General features: G+C 34.7%; 1 protein-coding gene across 1 annotated transcript in view; it reads right to left on the reverse strand.

Moving 5' to 3' along the window:
• Positions 1 to 14,317: 14,317 nt before the first annotated feature.
• The window catches only part of LOC115222501 (trafficking protein particle complex subunit 11), a 66,256-nt gene continuing 58,452 nt past the window's right edge, over positions 14,318 to 22,121 (reverse strand). The window contains exons 22-25 of the mRNA XM_036511620.1: positions 21,252 to 21,409; positions 19,069 to 19,303; positions 17,272 to 17,457; positions 14,318 to 14,501 (exon numbers count right to left, since the gene is read on the reverse strand). Coding sequence (XP_036367513.1) covers positions 14,469 to 14,501; positions 17,272 to 17,457; positions 19,069 to 19,303; positions 21,252 to 21,409 — 612 coding nt within the window. The 3' untranslated portion in view covers positions 14,318 to 14,468. The remainder of the gene's footprint in view (positions 14,502 to 17,271; positions 17,458 to 19,068; positions 19,304 to 21,251; positions 21,410 to 22,121) is intronic.

The raw sequence follows: 22,121 nt of genomic DNA on the forward strand, positions 1-22,121 counted from the left end.
TGAAAGCATATTGTCAAATCTTCAGAGACATGTAATCTTTATAGATAACATTACTAGATTGAATTGTTGACAAGTAGCTATCATAAGGATAGTGAGCAACTGTGTAGCTGTCCTTATGGTGGTTACTTCTGTTGACATTTCAACAGTCCAGTAATGTTATATATAATATATTGGATGTTTATGTAACTAATTATCATTTTTTTGTTAATGAAACCTATGTAAGATGGTGTAACTAAATATAAGCAATCATCAATCTCGCATGTTTTGTTTCATTTTCTTCACGTACTCTATGGTACTTCAAAACACTGAATTCATACTAAATGACAGAAGTACGATAACGTAATTAGGAATGCACATGGGTTCTAAATACTGGTTGTCATGCAGTTTAAGCTTAAATTGCACTTTGTGTTAGTGTGTGTGTGTGTGTGTGAGCGAGAGAGAGAGAGAGAGAGAGAGAGAGTGTGTGTGTGTGTGTGTGAATAGTAAAGCTTCTGTGTAGTTACTGTCTACCAAATTCCACTCATAAGGTATTAATCAACCTAAAACTATGGTAGAAACTCTTAATCAAGGTACTGTGCAATGAGATTGAACCTGAATCCAGGTGATTGTGAAGTAAAGTTCTTAACCATACACCATGCCTGTTTTATTAGACATGCTCGGGGTTGTACAAAAATCTCACATAATTTGTATTCTGACTTAAATTTATGTTCTTGTTTTAAAGTATTTTTTTTTCTAATATTTCTGATATTAAAATTAAGAGTTAAATATAATCATAATAATATATTATATAATATTGGTTTTTTTAAAATTTTAAGTCATTTATTTAAAGGTTAAGCATTTTCTATTAATATTATCTAAACATAGAAATTGAAGGTGTATAGCTTAATGGTTTGAGTGTTGTATTCACCATCATAAGATCATAGTTTTGATTCCGGGAGTGGATGGTGCAATGTGTTATTGTCTAAAACACTTCACATGCCACTGGCACAAGTGCCAGTAAGGCGTTACCAGCGTCACCTTACTGACATTTGTGCCCGTGGCATTTGAAAAAACATTTTGAGTGAGGTTGTTGCCAGTGGACTGACTCCTGTGCAGATGGCATGTAAAAAACACCATTGCCAGTACTGCCTGACTGGCCCTCATGCCAGTGGCACGTAAAAGCACCCACTACACTCTCGTAGTGGTTGGTGTTAGGAAGGGCATCCAGCTGTAGCAACTCTGCCAGATCAGATTGGAGCCTGGTACAGCCATCTGGTTCGCCAGTCCTCAGTCAAATCGTCCAACCCATGCTAGCATTGAAAGTGGGCATTAAACGATGATGATGATGATGACTTCAGTTCACACCACTCTTGTCTGCTCAGCTGTAAATGAGTTCCATCAATAGCTAGGAAGTTACTCCTGTAACATACTATTGTCCCATTCTGTGGAAATTGTTGTAATTTCAGTCACTTACACTCTATAGAAACTGAGTTAATCTCTGGTCCAATGAATCCTAAAGCTCATGACAGACCTAAAACATTAAAATTATTTATTGCAGTATTTTAACACTAGCAAAGGCATTTCAGCTTTACAGAAGAAAAAAAACAAAAAAACAGAAGAAAGAATCCCCTCAACCACTACCACTACCATCATTAGTGTTTGAAAGGTTGTTAGATGAATATTTTTGTGTATCATCTCATTTTATTGCTCCTTTTGATCCTGCCGTAGCTAACTTTATCTTTCATCCCTCCGAGAACCTGAGTTAGTGTGATTGACTAAACCCCTCCTCTCCAAAATGCTGACCCTGCGCATAAATTAGAAACAGTAATCTCATTTTTTAATTATTTGTTCTTTTGTAATATATTAAATTTACATTCTTTGTTTGTAATATATTTTAAATTGTACTTCTAGGTTATATAAATAAAACTTGGATGAAAATGCACAATAACATTAAATTAGATGTAATCTTCTAAGAAAAATTATAAGACAAAAAAAGCAATTCTTTACTGAACACTTTTTGTCTTGTAACCTGACCCCCTCCAGCTCCAAATTCACCTCAATGTAATTCAACTATTGTAGCTACATTCTTGTTTTTCTTTGATAAGCTCCTTGGATAAATGAAATTGGTTCAAGTAAAAAGATCTAATATATATAAATGAACTAATAATCTTTACTCTTTTACTAGTTTCAGTCATTTGGTTGTGGCCATGCTGGAGCACCGCCTTTAGTCAAGCAAATCGACCCCAGGGCTTTGTTAGCCTAGTACTTATTCTATCGGTCTCTTTTGCCGAACTGCTAAGTTACGGGGATGTAAACACACCAGCATCGGTTGTCAAGTGATGTTGAGGGGACAAACACAGACACACAGACATATACACACACACACACACACACATACATATATCTATACATGTATACGACGGGCTTCTTTCAATTTCCATCTACCAAATCCACTCACAAGGCTATAGCAGAAGACACTTTCTCAAGGTGCCACGCAGTGGGACTGAACCAGGAACCATGTGGTTCGTAAGCAAGCTACTTACCACACAAACACTCCTACATTTATTTTTTTTTTTTTTAGTTTGTCTAAAAAATATAATTGTTTTAATGTTATTTTGCATTTTCAATCATTTTCTGTTTATATAATACAACTTGTATGGAAACTTTTAACCACTTTTCAATAAGTTTGTATGTATGATTTTTCATCCTGAGTTCAAATGCCACTTGGGGTTTACTTCACCTTTCATCTTTTTGGGGTTGATAAGATAAGTACCAGTTGTGTATTGGGGTCAATGTAATCAACTTAAGCTCTCCCCTGAAATTGCTGGCCTTGTGCTAAAATTTAAAACCAATATGTATGTATGTATGTATGCACGCATCGTCATAGACAGAAAATATATTATATATAAAATTTCTAAGTTGTGGCAGGTGGTTTGATCTGAAACTCTGTGGTGAAACTAAAACAATTACAGCATGGAAGACATGTTAAGTCCTTCAAGAACATACAAAAACTGCTCACTTATTATTTGGTGTCAGAATATTTGTTGCACCAACTGTAACCATGTCACTGATGTGGTTCCACAGCATATATACTGAACTATAATCAAGTTTTATCCAGAAAAAACACCACATTGAAAGTACACAAACATTGGTAATTATATTATGAGATTATATAACCTATGTAAATTTCAAGACACCTCTCTACTCTATATTTTTTCTCTTTAACCCTTTCGTTACTGTATTTATTTTGAGATGCTCTGTGTTTCTTTCAATTACTTTAAATATAACAAAGAATTTAGTAGCTATCATTAAGCTGGTGTTAGGAATATAAATTGTGACTAAAGTTTGGGGGAAGATTTTAATTCAGAACTTTTGAAAACAAGACATTTGTACTACAGAGCCAGTTTGGTAACGAAAGCGTTACTTAGCATGGAGACTCTGAAAGTTAAGTATGCAGGACATAGGTATATGGTTAGGATGCTTACTCTTCAGCTACACAGTTTTAGGATTAGTCTCTGTGCAGTACCTTGTTAGTGTCTTCTACGGCCAATCATTGTCTTGTGAGTGCATTTAGTAAAGGAAAACTGTATAATGCCTTTTATGTGTGTGTGTGAAAGTTTATATTGTGCCATGAGCTACAAACAACAAAGCTTGTTGTCATTCTTTGTCAATCAGTCATCTGTTGTTTTGGGATTTTCAAAGGCATGTGGAGTAAATGAAAATCCTTTATTGGAAAAACTGGTAAGGATTTTGTGTCCAGAAGGAAACCTTGTTGTAAAACTGTGTCTCAGTGATATGTAATTGTCTAACCCATGCCAACATGGGAAAACAGATGTAAAACAACCAATCTTCATCAGTTTAAGATGTATCTGCAGAAATCTGTACAAATGACACTAACAAAATTATATTATTTTGTTTTTTAAACACTTTTTAGATACTTTTTTTTCAACTGAATTACAAAATTATATTATTGATTAACCTCATGAAATACATCAGGGAATAAGAAGGAATGACTATTGTATGTAGTTGTGGAATATTATGTTAAATTATGGTTCATGTTCGTCAAGTACTTGAAACAATGTTTTTTTTTTGTTTTTTTAAATTTTTTGAAGAATTTATTTGGGTTCAGTCATCATCTTAGTGCCTTGGAATATGCAAATATTTTTTTGTTTTTGTTTATCTTCTTTATATGGAAGTTAAATTGGAAATATGTCTTCTTTATATACATATATATATATATATATATATAGAAACAAAACTATTTGAGAAAATGTCGGAGAAAATATCTTCTTTATTTGGAAAAAGGAAAAAAAATATGAAAAAAAAAATTACATCACAAATATTAAAACTTTTGACTGTTGACATAAAAAAAAAGAATTTTGAATATATTATATATGTATAATTATATATAATTGATAGTCTACAGGTAATGTGGCCCACATTTCCCGATTTCTATACACTAAAAAAGGCCAGTCTGTACTATTGATACATCATAATCTTACTTGTATGCACATCTGTTGCATTCTTCCAAATTTGGAATAAATTTGTTGTCTACAAGTTGTTTTTGTTTTTTGTTTGTTTATTCTTTTAGTTGTTTCAGCTGTTGGACCATGACCATACCGGAGCATTACCTTGAAGAGCTTTTTACTCAAATTGACACCCGGAATTCTTTATTTTTAAGTCTCTTTTGCTGAACGAAAATCTTAGTTACAGGGACTTAAATAAACCAACACTGGTTGTTAAGCAGTGAGAGATCAATACACATATATATGCAATGGGCTTCCACACGGTTTGTGATAGAAATTGACTCACAAGTTATTGTTAGACCAGTAGAAGACACTTGCTTGAGGTGCTTCAATGTGAAACTGAACCCCAAACCATGTAGTTAAGGACTCTGATTTATATTTTTTCCTTGTCTAGAATTACGAGGAATTTTTGAAAAGTCCCTGGCTTTAAGAGTATCATAAAAGGCCTGGTTGGAAGCCCAACTTTTGAGCTCTTTTACAGGATTAGAAAAACTGAAAGACTGCTGCAATGTGTGTGAATCTGAGAGGGGGATATGTTGAATCATAATTAACTGATCCTTCTGTATTTTCTTTTACCCAAAACTAGAAGCTTTTCAGCACCCTCCCATACATTCTAATTGATTTGATAAATTAGGCAGTTTATACTGGTATCGTCAAAGAATCTATCTCCCATTCAGTCACTTCACTTGGAGCACCTGTTAACATCAAAGGCAATACCCTTTCCTCTAGACTCAACTAAAAAAAAAGTTTAGTAGCATGTTTGTATTTGAATGATTCACTTGTTTACCCCCTTTGATACCAACCTACCTGAAACTGTGCCTGGTTCTACAAGACAAACTTTTGGTTTTTAAATTAACATAGACACAGAAGTGGCTGTGTGGTAAGAAGCTTGCTTCCCAACCACATGATTTCGGGTTTAGTCCAACTGCGTGGTATCTTGGGAAAGTGTCTTCTAGCATAGCCTCGAGCCAACCAAAGCCTTGGGAGTGGATTTGGTTGACAGAAACTGAAAGAAGCCTGTTTGTATCTGTGTTTGTCCTCCATTGCTTGACAACCGATGTTGGTGTGTTTACACCCCCGTCACTTAGCAGTTTGACAAAAAGAGAATGATATAATATGTACTAGGCTTACAAAGAATAAGTCCTGGGATCGATTTATTCGACTAAAGGTGGTGCTCCAGCATTGCCACAGATATGACTGAAACAAGTAAAAGAATAAATTAAAATTTTCATCAAAATTGCATGTTAATTTGTCTCAAACATTAGCTTAAAATGACAACAAAGTTATTTTACCATATTCTTCATTATTTTCAAAATTAATTGAAATGAAGGCAGTGTATTTCAACAAAGGTGTTGTTATTTCTTGACCTATTACTTTCTGAAGCTGAAATGCTCACTTCCTTCTAGAGGCATCGAGTTCATAGTCCTCATCTTTTGTGTTCCCATATTTTAGACCTGCACAGAGATCAAACAGTTGCTATCATTATCATCATCATTTAACTTGTTTTCAATGCTGGCAAGGGTTGGGCAGTTTGACTGGAGTTGGTCAGCTGGGGAGCTGTTCAGACTCCAGTTGTCTGTCTTGTTATGGTTTCTATGATGAAATGCTCTTCCTAACATGAACAACTTCACAGACTGTGCTGGGTGTTTTCACATACCACCAGCATGGTTACATTTATGCAGCACTGGTACACCAGTGTCACTCCTGATGGTTTTACTGCCCCTCACTGGATGCAACCTCCAGGTCATTTTGTAAACCTGGATGCTGTTACCAATGTCCGTAATGTCTCTTAGGGAACCATTCTGGTTTTTCAACTTTTGAGCATCCACATTAATTTAATGTGAATGCTTGAACATAACACTTATTTATTTACATCATTTTGAATTAACCATGCATTATCTTGTTGCCTGAATATTTCGATAGTGTAATTGTTTCTATAATGATGTTGTTGGGTTGGTGTAAGAGACCAGATCTAGCTGATATGAACATAGAACAGATAGAATTTTGGGCCAGTTTAAATGCTCAAAAATTAAAGCAACACTTTCACAGAGTTACCTATCAATTTCCTTGTCACAATTGACTATTAAACCTCTCCCTCTCTACATGTTTTCTGTAAACTGACTCCCTCTTTTACCTCATTTTGTCTCTTCCCACTGCAAGCACTCTATATTTTCCATCCCCTATTCATAATTTTGACAAATTTGCCAACTCTGTAGAGACCCAATCTCAGCTGATGGCCTTCTAGTTTGTGCATTGTGGTTAACCCCAGAATATTGCCAATAATACCCACCTCTATACCCATAACACTGATCGAATCTCTGCTCTTTATTGCCTGTCCTTGCTCCTCATCTTTTCGATGTCCATCTTGCACATTTCCCATCTCCTACTACCTCACCCTTATTCTGGGAATGTCCTCTACTATTTTTCAAACATACTCCAATTTGCACGACCAGTTTGTAGCTCTTGAAGCCTTCCTAGCACTCAACCTGGATCTTTCCTCTGCTCCTGAGCTCAATGCAACATATGCTCTAATATCTATAACATTATTCCACTCTTTGGACTCAACATCACTTTCTTATCTCTCACCATTTCGCCTGTACCATCAGAAATTTCATTTATTGTCTTAAATGTCACCAATATCAACCAAATTATTGGATGTTGTTTATATACATTGCTGATTACAATGCGTTTTCAATTCTTTCTTGATTATGCCATTCTTTTCCATCATCTTCCCATCATTGCAGAGACCATCTGAGTTAGCTTTTCCAGTCTCTTGGAAAAACAGGAGTAGGTTAGATGATCACATCTGCTTCAAGAAGATCGTGTTACCTGTTAGGTGTCACTTCAACTCATCTGTCATATTGTTTCATATCATGGCTTCCCTACTGCTTGCCATCACAAAAAAACAACTTTATCTTCTATCTCTGTTGCACCACCTCCCCAGGCATGGATAGCCCATATACATTCACATAATTGCATCCTATTGTTACCATAATCTATTCTCCTATATTGCACCTACATGTGATATACCATGTTTTTGCATAAATCTCACAAACTATACACACTTAACCTACATGTCTTTACATCCATGTAGATTGAATGTACTACACACACACACACATAATTACTCACTTCACACTAACATACAGAAGCACATTTTTAACTAACTACTTCTACCCACATTTCTCACCTTAGCATGCCACATGTACACATCATGCACAGACAGACTTCATTTACCTCACATCTGTTTCTATACATCCATATTGCATAAACCTATTATAACATATATGCACAACATAACCAATTTTTATGTATGCATGTGTTTGTGCCAGTGTGTACATACATACATTTCTTCTTGTTTGGCTGTCTGTCATTGGGTGAGATTGACTATTCTTGTTCAGTGATCATCTCTGGCAGGCTCACATGTGGGCTATAGGTCCTGCTCTTGATCTGCAGCAGCAGTGATGACATCTGCTGCAGGTGAAGTTACTTGACCCAACAGAGAAATGATGCCTCTTATGTGCTCTTTTGTAAAGAGCTTCAGCTATTGGTGTCAGTTATTGCACTACAGGGCCTACTCCCACTAGGTAGTCTGGGGAGATACCAAAGTTCTTCATATGTCTCTTTAACACATTCTTCTATTGCAACTTCTGGCCAACACAGCTCTGCTTGCCTCAATGCAATTCAGCATAGAAAACTGACATTATTTACATTCTGAATTGGACATATATTAAAAGGGTGACTGTTGCATGCCCAAACACATGAACTTTATATTCCTCAACACATTAGATGCTGCAATATTACAGATTCAACCATGCATTTCGCCCCTGCCTCCAACCACAGTCTCTCCTTCACTTACCCACACAATAACCCACTCTTTCCCATCCCTAACTTCACTTACTCTCACAATGGCCCAAGTTCTGTTTCCACTTTGAATCTTGCTGTCTCACTCTAGAGCTTACTTTTTACACCAAACTTACAATATAAAGCTGTTATAAATTCAGTATCATTTCTATTTCTCTCCTATGTCTTTACCTGAAATGTTAAATCTCTTCTATTCCTTCCAGTGGCATACTTATTTTTGTTATCTTTTCTTTTACTTGTTTCAGTCAGACTATAGCCATGCTGGGGAACACTGCCTTCAAGAATTTCAGTTGTTCAAATCAGTACTTATTTTTTTGAGCCTTGTACTTATCTGTCAGTCTCTTTTGACAAACCACTAAGTTACAAGGATGTAAGCACATCAATACTAGTTGTCAAGCAGTGATGGGGGACAGGGACACAAAGGTACACATACAAACATAGATATATATATTACATGGAGAAATGTGAGCATGAAAAGTAATATTCTTAAGATTATAAACCTGGAAAAGTACAGGACAAGTTATTACACCTGTAAAAGTTTAGGACAAGCTATTACTTCTAGTAAAGTAAAGAATAAGAAACTTTACTTAAAATATTGCAGCAAAGAATGCTAGTTCTTCTAATTTATCACTCTTTACAGTTCTCGTCTTTTAAATTTATTGTACAAAATTTGTAAGTTTGTCTAATTAGTCACTTTTTTCAGTATTTAAGGTAGTAAATTAGCCAAATTCTTCTTAAATAAGTATAGCGTTACTTCCTTACTGACATGAAATTTTGTGGCATTTTCTTCTACTAATTGTTGTTCAATGCGACTAATGACTCTGAATTCTTCATACGTTTTTCTATCAATAAGCCTAAGAAAGGTATACTTTTATTTTAAGATTAATAAATTTATGTTGATTGAAGATGAATATCTGCCTCACTGACCACTTGAGGTCTGACATATTTTGATGTAACTTTTTTTCTACTGAATCAAATCTCAAACTATTTATGCCAAAGTGTAGCTGAGGAGGTGTCCTCTTTAAAACTATTAACAGTTTGCAATTTAGTTGAGAACTGAATTAGTGGTGAAGCTTGGAAACTGCTGTAATTCTCAAAATGGTGGACTTAAGAATATATTCAACCACTACCGTGGTTGAATGGTGATGGGTTTCTTTCAATTTCCATCTAACAGATCTACTCATAAGGCTTTGATTGGTACAAGGCTATAATAGAAGACATTTGCCCAAGGTGCCACACAATGGGACTGAACCATATAGCTGGAATGCAAATTTCTTACTGGTACATATTCTTTGTTACTGTTTTATTTCATATTTCTATGCTTTTTTAAATGTTTTTTTATGTTTAATGTCATACTTACATCTTTGCTTCCTTCCCTTATTTATCTTTTTTTTTTGGATCCTTTTTTTTTTGTATTATATCCTTATGCCTTTGCTGAACAAATGAGTGCTACTTTGTTTTAGCTGCCCCACCAATTATTCAGACAGTTAATTAACTGGTCATTGAATATGTAAGGCCAAGCGTTCTGTAGACATGTGTAAACTTAACATAAATCTCAGGCAGAAACTGCATGATACAGAGACTAGGCAGTACTTTATGAATTGTAGTAACAATCTATTTAATGGGCTTCAACACAGTTTCCATTCAGAATATAAGGGTTGATCAAACTATAGATGACATTTGAACAAGATACCCAGCAATGGGATTGAACCTGGGACCTTGTTGCAAAGCAAATTTCTGAACAGCTTAGCTGTACTCTCACTACAACATTAACCATCACCACACATATCATCATCATCATCATTGTGCAATTAATGTCCACTTTGCCATGCTTGCATTGATCAGATAAAATTTTTGTCGAGGCAGATTTTCTATGAATGAATGCTCTTCCTGTCTACAACCCTTACCTGTTTCCAGGTAAGTTAATATTTCCCCATGACCAGATATGTCTTGGAAAATTGGAAACAAAAGCCACAGGTTGTGTGATGATACCTACATAACTCTTACATGTTGTTAGACAAGAAGAAAGCAATATGACAGGCTTCTTTCAATTTCTTATTTCTTTATTGCTCACAAGGGACTAAACATAGAAGGGACAAGCAAGGACAGACAAAGGGATTAAGTTGATTACATCGACCCCAGTACGTAACTGGTACTTATTTAATCAACTCCAAAAGGATGAAAGGCAAAGACGACTTCGACGAAATTTGAACTCAGAATGTAATTGCAAACGAAATACCTATTTCTTTACTACCCACATGGGGCTAAACATAGAAGGGACAAACAAGGAGAGACAAACGGATTAAGTTGATTATATCGACGCCAGTGCATAACTGGTACTTAATTTATCGAGCCTGAAAGGATGAAAGGCAAAGTCGACCTCGGCGGAATTTGAACTCAGAACATAGCAGCAGATGAAATACCCCTAAGCATTTCGCCCGGCGTGCTAACATTTCTGCCAGCTTGTCGCCTTCTTTCAGTTTCTATCAATTAAATTCATTTACAAGTCATTGGTCAGTCCAGGGCTATAGCAGACAATGCTTGCCCAAGATGCCATGGAGTGAGACTGAACCTGAGACCATGTGATTGGGAAGCAAACTTCTAATCACACAGCTACACCTGTGCTTACATATTAAATTAAATATAGACTTAAATTAAAAGTGTGTGCAACCAAACATAATGAAGTGAGCTAAAAAGAATTTGTAGTTACAAGAGTTTCACACAATGGAAAGGAAAGTCATTACTGTTAATGATGAATTTTGCCTAAAGACAGTTGAAATTGATAGAAAAATGAAATAGGAGACATGCAGTGGTAAGTAGAACCTTGTGGTTGGGAAGCAAGCTTCTTACCACACGGTGTCTTAAACATTTTTTCCTTCTATGTGTTCTTAGAAAATTGTTAAAGAAGAAATACTGACACAAAATACAACTGGTAACATATTTTTATTAGGATACTGGAATTGAAACAAAGTTTTAAATTAATATTACTATACACATATCATTCACATTTCAGATTTCACTTTCTTCAAGTTGTATAAATAATCCTTGTGTAATTAATAATCTCCACCCACCACCATTAAATGAAGTTCATCTCTGCTGAAGCAATGATATAGGTAATTTACTTTTAAATAAGAAAAGATCCATAGATAATAATAATAATAATAATAATAATATTAATGGTTTGAAATTTTGGCACAGGGCCAAAAGTTTATGAGGGGCTGGTGCTTATTTTATTGACCTCAGAAAGTAAAAAGAGATGAAATGCTGCTAAGCATTTTGTCTGGTGTGCTAATTATTCTGCCAGCTCACTGCCTTAAACACTTAATAATAATAATAATAATACTTTCTACTATAGGCACAAGGCCTGAAATTTTGTGGGAGGGGACTAGTTGATTACATCAACTGCAGTACTCAACTGGTAATTAATTTATTGATCCTGAAAGTATGAAAAGCAAAATCGACCTTGGAAAAATTTGAACTCAGAACGTAGTGACTAATGAAATGCTGCTAAGCATTTTACCTGCTATGCTAATGATTGTGCCAGTTCACCACCTTAATAATAATAATGGTTACAAGTTTTACCAAAAGGGCAGCAATTTTTGGAGGAGGGGATGAGTTGATTACATTGACCGCGGGGTTCAACAGCTGAAAGGATGAAAGGTAAAGTCAACCTTGGCAGAATCTTATTATTATTATTGTTTCTAGCAGAGGTACAAAGCCAGAAATTTTGGGTTGGGAGTGAGGATGATTAGTTGATGCAATTAACCCCAATACTTGACTGGTATCCTATTTTTATGGACCTCTGAAATTATGAAGGGCAAAATTGATCCCAGAATATAAAGATCTGGAAGAAATACTGCAATGTTTTTTTGTTTTTTTTTTGCAATGCTTTAGCAATTTTACCAAGCCATAGCTCTAGAAATAATAATGGTTTCAAATTTTGGTAAAAGGCCAAGAAGTTTGGAGTATGGGGTAAGTCAATTACATTGACCTTAGTGCTCAACTGGCACTGATTGACCCTGAAAGGATGAAAGGCGAAGTCAACCTTGGCAGAATAATAATAATCCTTTTTACTATAGACACAAGACCTTAAATTTGTGGGGAAGGGACTAGTCAATTACTTTGACCCCGATGTTCAACCGGTATTTAATTTATCGACCCCTAAAGGATGAAAAGTAAAGTTGACCTCAATAGGATTTGAACTGAAACTGTAAAGAGCCAGAACAAAAATCACAAAGCATTCTTTTCCTCAATGTTCTTATGAATCTGCTAATCTGCTGTCCTAGTAATAATAATAATAATAATAAAGTTTATAACAATGCAGTTCTATATTTGAGAGATGAGGAATTGTATACATTATTTACATTTGACAGGTATTTATCCTCATCTTATTTGTTTTTAACACAATGTTTCGGCTGTATACTCTCCAGCCTTCTTCAGGTGTTCATTGAAAAATACTTAAGGATCGAGAACCCAGGTTTGAAATTTCCCCATTTATAACAATGGTTCTAATTTTTAGAACAAAGCCAGCAAATTCTTAAGGAAAGGGGAAAGTCATTTACATTGATTCCAGTACATAACTAGCATCTTATCTCATTGACCATAAAAGGATGAATGGCAAAGTTAATCTTGGCAACATTTGAACACAGAATGTAAAAAACCAGAGGGAATGCTTATTCCTTTACTACCCACAAGGAGCTAAACACAGAGGAGACAAACAAGGACAGACAGACAGATTAAGTCGATTATATAGACCCCAGTGCGTAACTGGTACTTAATTTATCGACCCTGAAAGGATGAAAGGCAAAGTCGACCTCGGTGGAATTTGAACTCAGAACGTAACGGCAGACGAAATACGGCTACGCATTTCGCCCGGCGTGCTAACGTTTCTGCCAGCTCGCCGCTGCTATGCATTTTGTCTAACATGCTAACAATAAAAATAACTTAATGATAATAATAATAATCCTTTCTACTAAAGGCACAAGGCCTGAAATTCAGGGTAGGAGAATGGACTAGTCAATTACATCGACCTCAGTATTTCAATGGTACTTAATTTATTGACCCTGAAAGGATGAAAAACAAAGCCAACCTTGGTGGAATTTGAACTCGGGACATAAAGACAGATGAAATACTGCTAAGTGTTTTGCCTGGTGTGCTAATGATTCTGCCAGCTTGCCGCCTTAATAATAATAATAATAATAATCCTTTCTACTAATAGGGACAAGGCCTGAAAATTTGTGGGAGAGGGTTGTTAATCACAAAGGTCCCAGGGCTCAACTCATTTTATTGACCCTCAAAGAATGAAAGGCAAAGTTGACGTTTGCGGAGTTTGAACATAGAACATGAGGAGAAAGAAATGTAACTAAGCATTTTGTCCAGCATACTAATGATTCTGCTAGTCACCTTAATAATAATAATAATAGAAAATTTTCAATAACAATGTTATATAATGTTATATAGTAGGTGCAGGAGTGGCTGTGTGGTAAGTAGCTTGCTTACTAACCACATGGTTCCGGGTTCAGTCCCACTGCGTGGCACTTTGGGTAAGTGTCTTCCACTATAGCCTTGGACCGACCAAAGTTTGTGAATGGATTTGGTAGACGGAAACTCAAAGAAGCCCGTCATATATATGTATATATATATATATGTGTGTGTATGTTTGTGTGTCTGGTTTGTTCCCCTAACATTGCTTGACAACTGATGCTGGTGTGTTTACGTCCCCCGTCACTTAGCGGTTCAGTAAGGAGACCGATAGAATAAGTATTGGGATTACAAAGAATAAGTTCCGGGGTCGATTTGCTCGACTAAAGGCGGTGCTCCAGCATGGCTGCAGTCAAATGACTACAACTAGAAAAAGAGTAAAGAGTAGAGTAATGTATTTACAGTACAGTAAACTGCTCCCAGATACACAAAATGTAACTTCAGATTTTTAATCATCTTTTTCTTTCTTTTTACCTATTTAACAAATGAAAATCCAGTGAAAGTTTATAGTTCTAAAGTTACAAATGATGGATATATTTTTGTTGTATTTTCTTTCTTTTTTTATTTTTTATTTGTTGTTGTTTCTTGGTATTTTTTCTAAATTTCTTGATAATTTTCTCAACCAGAGACATTCAGGGCTTTTCCAGTGGGCTGAAAAAATAGAAAAGAAAAAAAAAAAAAAGTAAACAGATTTATTATTCTACATTTGCAAGTGAAAGAAAAGTTTTACTGAACTGATGTGCAAATGGTTTGTTGCAGTTCAGATAAATTATAAGCAATCATCACAATCATCTTTGTTGTTGTTTTCATGTCCACTAAATGTTAAAATAACTGTGTGGTTCAGAAGCTTGCTTCCCAACCATGTGGATTTTGGTTCAGTCCTAAACACATGGTTGGGAAAAGTATTTTCTATTGTTATAAACCCATACTCAAATATCAAAGTTTAAAAGGCTTCATGTACAGTCTCTCCAGAGTTTGAATTGCTTCTGTGTAATTCCCACATTCACTTATGAGTTTGTAAATGTCTTTATCTATTTGTACTATTAAACACCTAAGTTTGCTTTCATCCGTGATAAGCAGTTCAGCAATATTTCCATTCTTTTGAAGCTTAACTCGAACTTGGATCAGTGGTGAACAAATTTGGTTTTATAAATTTGCTGTCCATTCTCTCTCTCTCTCTCTAGCTGGCTATATTTAGTCAATTAAATTGTTATAAACCCAAACTCGAATATCAAAGTTTAAAAGGTTTCACGTACTAAAGCTTTGTAAGTTGATGGAATCGTGTAGAAGCATTGTGTGTGTTCCCTTTTTTTTCCCCTTTTACTTGCTTCAGTCATTAAACTGCAGCCCATTCTGGAGCACCACATTGAATTTTTAGTTGAATGAACTGACCCCAAGATTTCTTTATTGGTACTTATTTTATCAGTGTCTATGCTGAACCATCAAGTGATGGGGACATAAACACATACACATGATGGGCTTCTTTCTGTTTCCATCTGTGAAATCCACTCACAAGGCTTTGGTTGGCTTCAGGTTATAGTAGAAGACTCTTACACATGTGAATGGGAAGCTAACTTCTTACCACAACAGCCACACCTGCGTCAGTTACATATATATATATATATTTGTATCTATTTATGCATGTGTAATCTTGTCTACATCATGTGACAGTTATAAACAAACATACCAACATACAAGTAATATTGTTTATTTCTGGTCTTCCATAAAAGCATGTTAGCCATGGGGAAATTTTACCTTGCCTGGAAATAGGTGAAGGTTGGCAAGAGGAAAGGCATCCAGCTATAGAAAATCTGCCTCAACAAATTTCATCTGAACCATGTAAGCATGGAAAAGTTGATGTTAAATGATGACATGAATGACGATCATATTTCATGCTCGCAAGAGTGAAACAAAATTTATTGAAGTACATTTTTCTACAGCTGGATGCCCTTCTGGTTGCTAACCCTCACCTGTTTCCAATCAAGGTAATATTACCCCAAGTCATTTAAACATGAACAGTACAAAGCCAAACATGCTTTCATGGTAGACTGCTAATGAATGGCATCACTTCCATGATAGTGATGTTTGTTGAAAACTATTCAATGATGTCAAGTTAAGCCCATACACATACAATAAACTGTCAGCTTCCATCTACCAATACATACACATATATATACAAATAAGAAAATGGAGGAACAAATTCATTTCGATCATCAACTTACAGATATTAGAATTTCATATTATTTATTAATTATATAAATAGGAACATGAAAATCGAACAAAACAATATACATCAATATGCAAATTAATAATACAATAAAAATAATGCAAATAAACTGCTCCTTACAGCTGATATCCCATAGTGGGTTACCCTTATAACCCCTATCTTACTTTGTACTATATATATATATTATGACCAGCATTGTTATTACATCTGCCTTTTCCATACAGGCATACACTGGGATCTGGGATGAGAATTTACTCGCCTTTGTTCAAGGTGTCATACATTGAGGTCACACACACACACATATTGTGTTACTGGTTCTAGTCATTCGACTCCTAGTGTACTATTTTTAAGGGTTTTAGTTAAATACATTGACTAGTATTATATCTGATACTTCTTTCATCGTTTGTTCAAGACAAAATGCAAAGTGGACTATTGGCACAAGGGAGTTAATTCCATTGGCCATTATTTGCTATCTGGTATAACTGTTTGAAAGTTCTGAATTACTCTTCATACAGACTATATATAAATATATATATCATCTAACGTCTGTTGTCCATGCTGGCATGAGTTAATGCACAGAAAACAAAAGACAGAGACAGGTGAGAGAACAACAATCAGGTGTATTAGTTTGATGCTCGGGGAAAAATGGAAAAGTCTTTGATGTTTGGAGTCAATGCTCTTCAACAGAAAGGGATCAGAAGGAAAAAAAATAGTGAGAGAAAAAAAAAACATGTCTGGATTAATGGTTTCAAAATACACTGTTATGCATCCAGTAAAACATATGTACATAATTATGTTTGCATTCAGTAAAAAATATGAGCAAACACATGTGGGGCTCCTTTGTTTTATAGTCACTACTCTTTGCATAAAAACAAGTTGAGAAAGGAGGCCTGCAAAACACAAGGTACCCACATAGATATGTTTTATCTGTACTACTTAACCAATGCATAAACATTACTCTGTATTGAATTACATAATTTGTTTTTGATATTATTTCTCTCTCTCTCTCACACACACACACACACACATATATATATATGTGTGTATATATAAAATTATCATTATCACCATTGTTTCAATTACAACTTTTTCATGCTTGCATGGGTTTGCTTGAATTTGTCTTGATGTCCAATGTAAAAAAAAAATCCTTTTAAAGACCTATAACAATCATTGAAATGAAATTAAGAGATTTACCTTAATAAATATATGAGAAGGTATTAGCTTCTGTAGTACTTCATCCATACTGTCTCCGGCAGCCGTACCACCACCTCCTTGACTTAGGTTTAAATGAAGTTTAGGAAGGCTCACATGACCAGGAATTAACGGAAACAAGTTATAAGTCAACTGATACTGACCAATAGGAGGGATACGAAAATGTATCTGAAATATTAAAAAAATAAAAACAAAAATGTAGTTAAAAAGTAATAAAAATTACAAGCATGCATTTAATGCATACCACATCAACCATTCTGATAAAAAAAAAATTAAAAGAAATATTTGAACCAATATTAACTAAAATGTTAACTTATGAAATTAGAAACTTACTCTCAACTCATGTGGCCAATTTTTAAATGTATTTGGTGTTACTAAACTACTATAATCTCAAATATCTACAATAACTACCAATACTAACTACTGCAGCCATTCAAATTATTATAGTAGTCAATGTCATAGCCACCAATACTAAGAATTATAGCCACTACAAATAGTAGCTAATATACAAATATATAATAGTCATTAAAAAAAAGTATAATAGTTATCAATAATAACCATAGTTACCAATGAGTGAGCTTGTATGTAGTCACCTGCTTTATTAGAAACCCTGATCTGCCTGAAACTGCCATTGATTTTAAACTGGTCTAAATTAAAATCTTCCATGAAAATTTCATGTTAATTTATGTTCCAAACACTAACTTTATAATCAGTTATTGTAATAAATTCTTCATTGCTCCCAAAATACATTGAAATAAAGGTAGTGTATTTCAATATAGGGTAAAGGGTAAAAATCCCCATTGGTCATGAATGATCATGGGATTGCACCTAGAAAGTTCCCCTCTAAGGCACAAAGTCCAGATTGTAAGTAAGATTGTTTATGGAATACCAGCAGTTGCCCATGCATACCAGCCTTTCCTCTCCACGCCACTGATGTTATCCAAGGGAAAGGCAAAGGCCGATACAAATTGGCACCAGTGATGTTGCAACTCATTTCTACAGCTGCGTGAACTGGAGCAATGTGAATTAAAGTGTTTTGCTCAAGAATACAACACACAACACAGCCCAGTTCAGCAACTGAACTCACTACCTCATGATCGTGAGCCTGATGCTCTAACCACTGAGCCATGCGCCTTCACATTTTTTTTTTATTTGAACATAAATATCGTATCAAAAGGATTAACTCTAACTCCAATAAAAAAAAAGAAAAAAGAAGCATGCATTAATTATTGTAGTCTGATATATTCCTAAAATAATGATAGCTATAACATAAATGTTTCTGATGATAAGCTTGTTCAACCAAGATTAATCTGGAACTAAACAAAACAGCAAAAACACTATAACAGTTAGCAAATACCAATTAGTATATCTATAAACACTGTTATAGCTGCCAATAACCACTGAATATAACCATCGATAATTACTATAACATCTATCATAGCCATTCATCTACAAGAAATAGCTGTTGAAAGTTCCTTAAATTACATTCTTCTTTTCAATCATTTTTTAATCATGAATAACAATTGCTAAAAAAAAAAATGTGAACTTGCTAGCTTTAGCAGTTTCTGATATGTTACAATGGACACTTAAGTAAAATGTTGTAGCACTGCAAGCTTAAACATATTTGCTGTTATGTGATTCAAACCACTGGTTGTGTGAGCTGTAGTATAAAAGGTTCATATCACTAGGTGAAGCAAACTCTCAGACCAACTTTGTTTCTTTTTTGGAAGGGGTTTATGGATAATAATAAAAAAAAGGTCAATTGTTTGCATAACATACCTGTTTATTTCCTGAGAACATAAAGCTGTCACTAGGTTCCATGACGGCTTCTAATTCTTGCATTAAAGAAGTTTTGTTATGGATTTCATAAATCAAAGGGAGCAAAGTTTTTACACTACCAAAAGCTGGTAAATGGAGGCCAACAGATATCGGAATGCATTCAATGTTCAAAGTTGGTAGTGGAAAGACTGTGCTTACATATGGACTCAACATACCATCATCATTTTCAGTTTTCCTACAAATGATAACAAAAGAAAAGATTGATAACGTAAAGGACTTAATATACTTATGTTTTTAAAGTCACTTAAATTACTATAAATTTCTAATAAACTTCAAACTTATCAATTAAAATAAAAAGCTTAAAACATTCAATGTAGAAAAGAGTAAGACAAATAAGAAAATAGATTGTTTCTAATTTTGGCACAAGATATCATCAACAACATCATTTAACATCCCATTTTCCATGCTGTCATGGGTTGGATGGTTCAACATGAACTCATGAACCAAATATCTATGCTGAGTTCCAATGTCAGTACTAGAACGGCTTCTACATCTCAATGCTCTTTCTAACATCAACCGCTTTATAGATTGTACTGGGTGCTTTTTTTTTCAAGGTACCAGCACTAGTGAGGCTACCAAGTAACTTGCAAGACAAGACCCCTCAGCTGAGTGGTGGTGGTGGTGGTAAGTAGTATTGATTGATATGAAAGTATGATAGAGACACAGGAACAGGTGTTTTAACAGAATATAAAATTAGAGATAAATACTATTCTAATAGTAGAAGATTACAAGAATATTGTATCAGCAAGAATGTTCATTTTGGCAATGGTTATATGCAAAAAAATTTAATTTTTCTTAAAATTGTTTTCTGCTATAACCTTTTACTTGTTTCAGTCATTTGACTGCGGTCATGCTGGAGTACCACCTTTAGTTGAGCAAATCAACCCTAGGACTTATTCTTTGGAAGGCTAGTACTTATTTGATCGATCTCTTTTGCCGAACTGCTAAGTTATGGGGGCATAAACACACCACCATCAGTTGTCAGCGATGTTGGGGAGACAATCATAGACACAAACATATACACACTCTCTCTCTCTCTCTCTCTATATATATATACATATATTTGTATACATATACATATATACGAAGGGCTTCTTTCAGTTTCCATCTACAAAATCCATTCACAAGGCTTTGGTCGGCCAGAGATTATAGTAGAAGACACTTGCCCAAGGTTCCATGAGTGGAACTGAACCCAAAACCATGTGGTTGGTAAGCAAGCTACTTATCACACAGCCACTCCACAGGAATTTTTAAAACATATTTTCTGTAATTTTATTAACTAGCTTTAATATGTTAATATGTTTCAACATATCTGACCTGTAAAAAAGTAGCAAAATCATTTCAGAACAAAAGTTAGAATTTTTCTCCTTAGCAAACCACAGTGAAAATGTCCTTTTTATATGTTAAATATGTCCCAAACATATTTGAACTGATTTGAAAGTTTGTTTATTTCATAGCACAACATGTGCCAACCAAATATTTTATTCCAGCCACCAGACTGCAGCACAATGTGAGTATGCAATTTCTATTGATCTCTTATAAGAAAGTTAAAGTTTTCAGACATTTTGGAGTTCTCCATCTTGGTATCTAATTCTAACAGCCTGAGTATGAAGGCACATGGCTTCATAGTTAGGGTATTTTGGCTTGCAATCATAAGGTCGTGAATTTGATTCCATGCAACATGCTGTGTCCTTGAGCAAGACACATTATATCACTTTATTGCTCCAGATCACATTCTGTGTCACACTGACTCTCCCCAAGAACTACATTAAGGGTATGCATGTCTGTGGAGTGCTCAGCCTCTTGCTCATTAATTTCATGAGTAGGTTGCTTGGATCCACTGGAGCCCTTGTCATTGTAACTGATGGAGTGCCAGGTTGAAATGCATGTATTAGTCTATAGGGACTGCTCTGAAATGAGTGGTGTTTTGCACCTTTTGCTTAAAGTGTGAATCTTTCTCCATGACATACCACAGAGAAAATGAGCTTTTTACAGGTCAAATATGTCCCAAACTGAACATAAAGTTTGTTTAAAAAAAATCATAATGGCGGTGCCCCAGCATGGCCACAGCTCGTGAGCTGAAACTAGATAAAACAAAAAAGAAACAAAAAAGATTTACATACCGCCTCCAATGTAACTTATATGAGCCTAAGGGAACAGTCGAAGGTGTTTTAACAGCTATTTGTAAGCAAATACATTCAGTTGCGCATTCGTTTCGGGCAATTACCACTGGTAAGTAGAAGAAATATAAAGAGAAAAACAAAAATAAGATTAAAACTGAAAATAACTAAAAACAGCTTCTTTTAAAAATATTTTATGATTAATAAAAGAAATGTAATTGAATTTGAATAGAATGCAAAAACAAGATGGAATATAGTAAATTATATTAATGCGACCATAACATTATATGTCAAAACATGCCATTTAACTTCTTGTATCAGCATGCTTAACACTGGGGAAATAAATACAAAATAAAAAAAATTAAAATTAAAACTGCAACTTGAGCTTGAATTAAAATTCTTTAAAAGCTAATTATTTTTTTTTTTATCATTGAATTTCAGTTTGAAGGTGAATTTAGAATATTTTACAAGTTTCACATAGTAGTTTATGACACATGTTTCATTTTTGAAATTTCAAACTGTAAAAAAATTATCTTACAATGAAGTTTAACCCTTTAGCATTCATATTAATTTGACAAAAATAATCCTTATTTATTCACATTTAAAAAATTTATCTGATATTATTTTGTAGCTTCAAGATAGGAAAGATATAATTGCTTATTTTTAGAATGACATTGCAGGGTAGGTGTGAGATGCTGGTTCTGGCCAGTTTGAGCATAAAATGTGTAGAATATTTGGGCCGGATACAGCTGGTTTAAACACTAAAGGGTTAAACCAGCCATATCTAGCCCAAATACTCTACCAGCTTTATGTTCGAACTAGCCAGATCCAATCTCTCACACCTACCCTATGCTGTCATTCTAAAAATGAAAC

Source organism: Octopus sinensis, linkage group LG20, assembly GCF_006345805.1.
Source record: "Octopus sinensis linkage group LG20, ASM634580v1, whole genome shotgun sequence".
Taxonomy (NCBI): domain Eukaryota; kingdom Metazoa; phylum Mollusca; class Cephalopoda; order Octopoda; family Octopodidae; genus Octopus; species Octopus sinensis.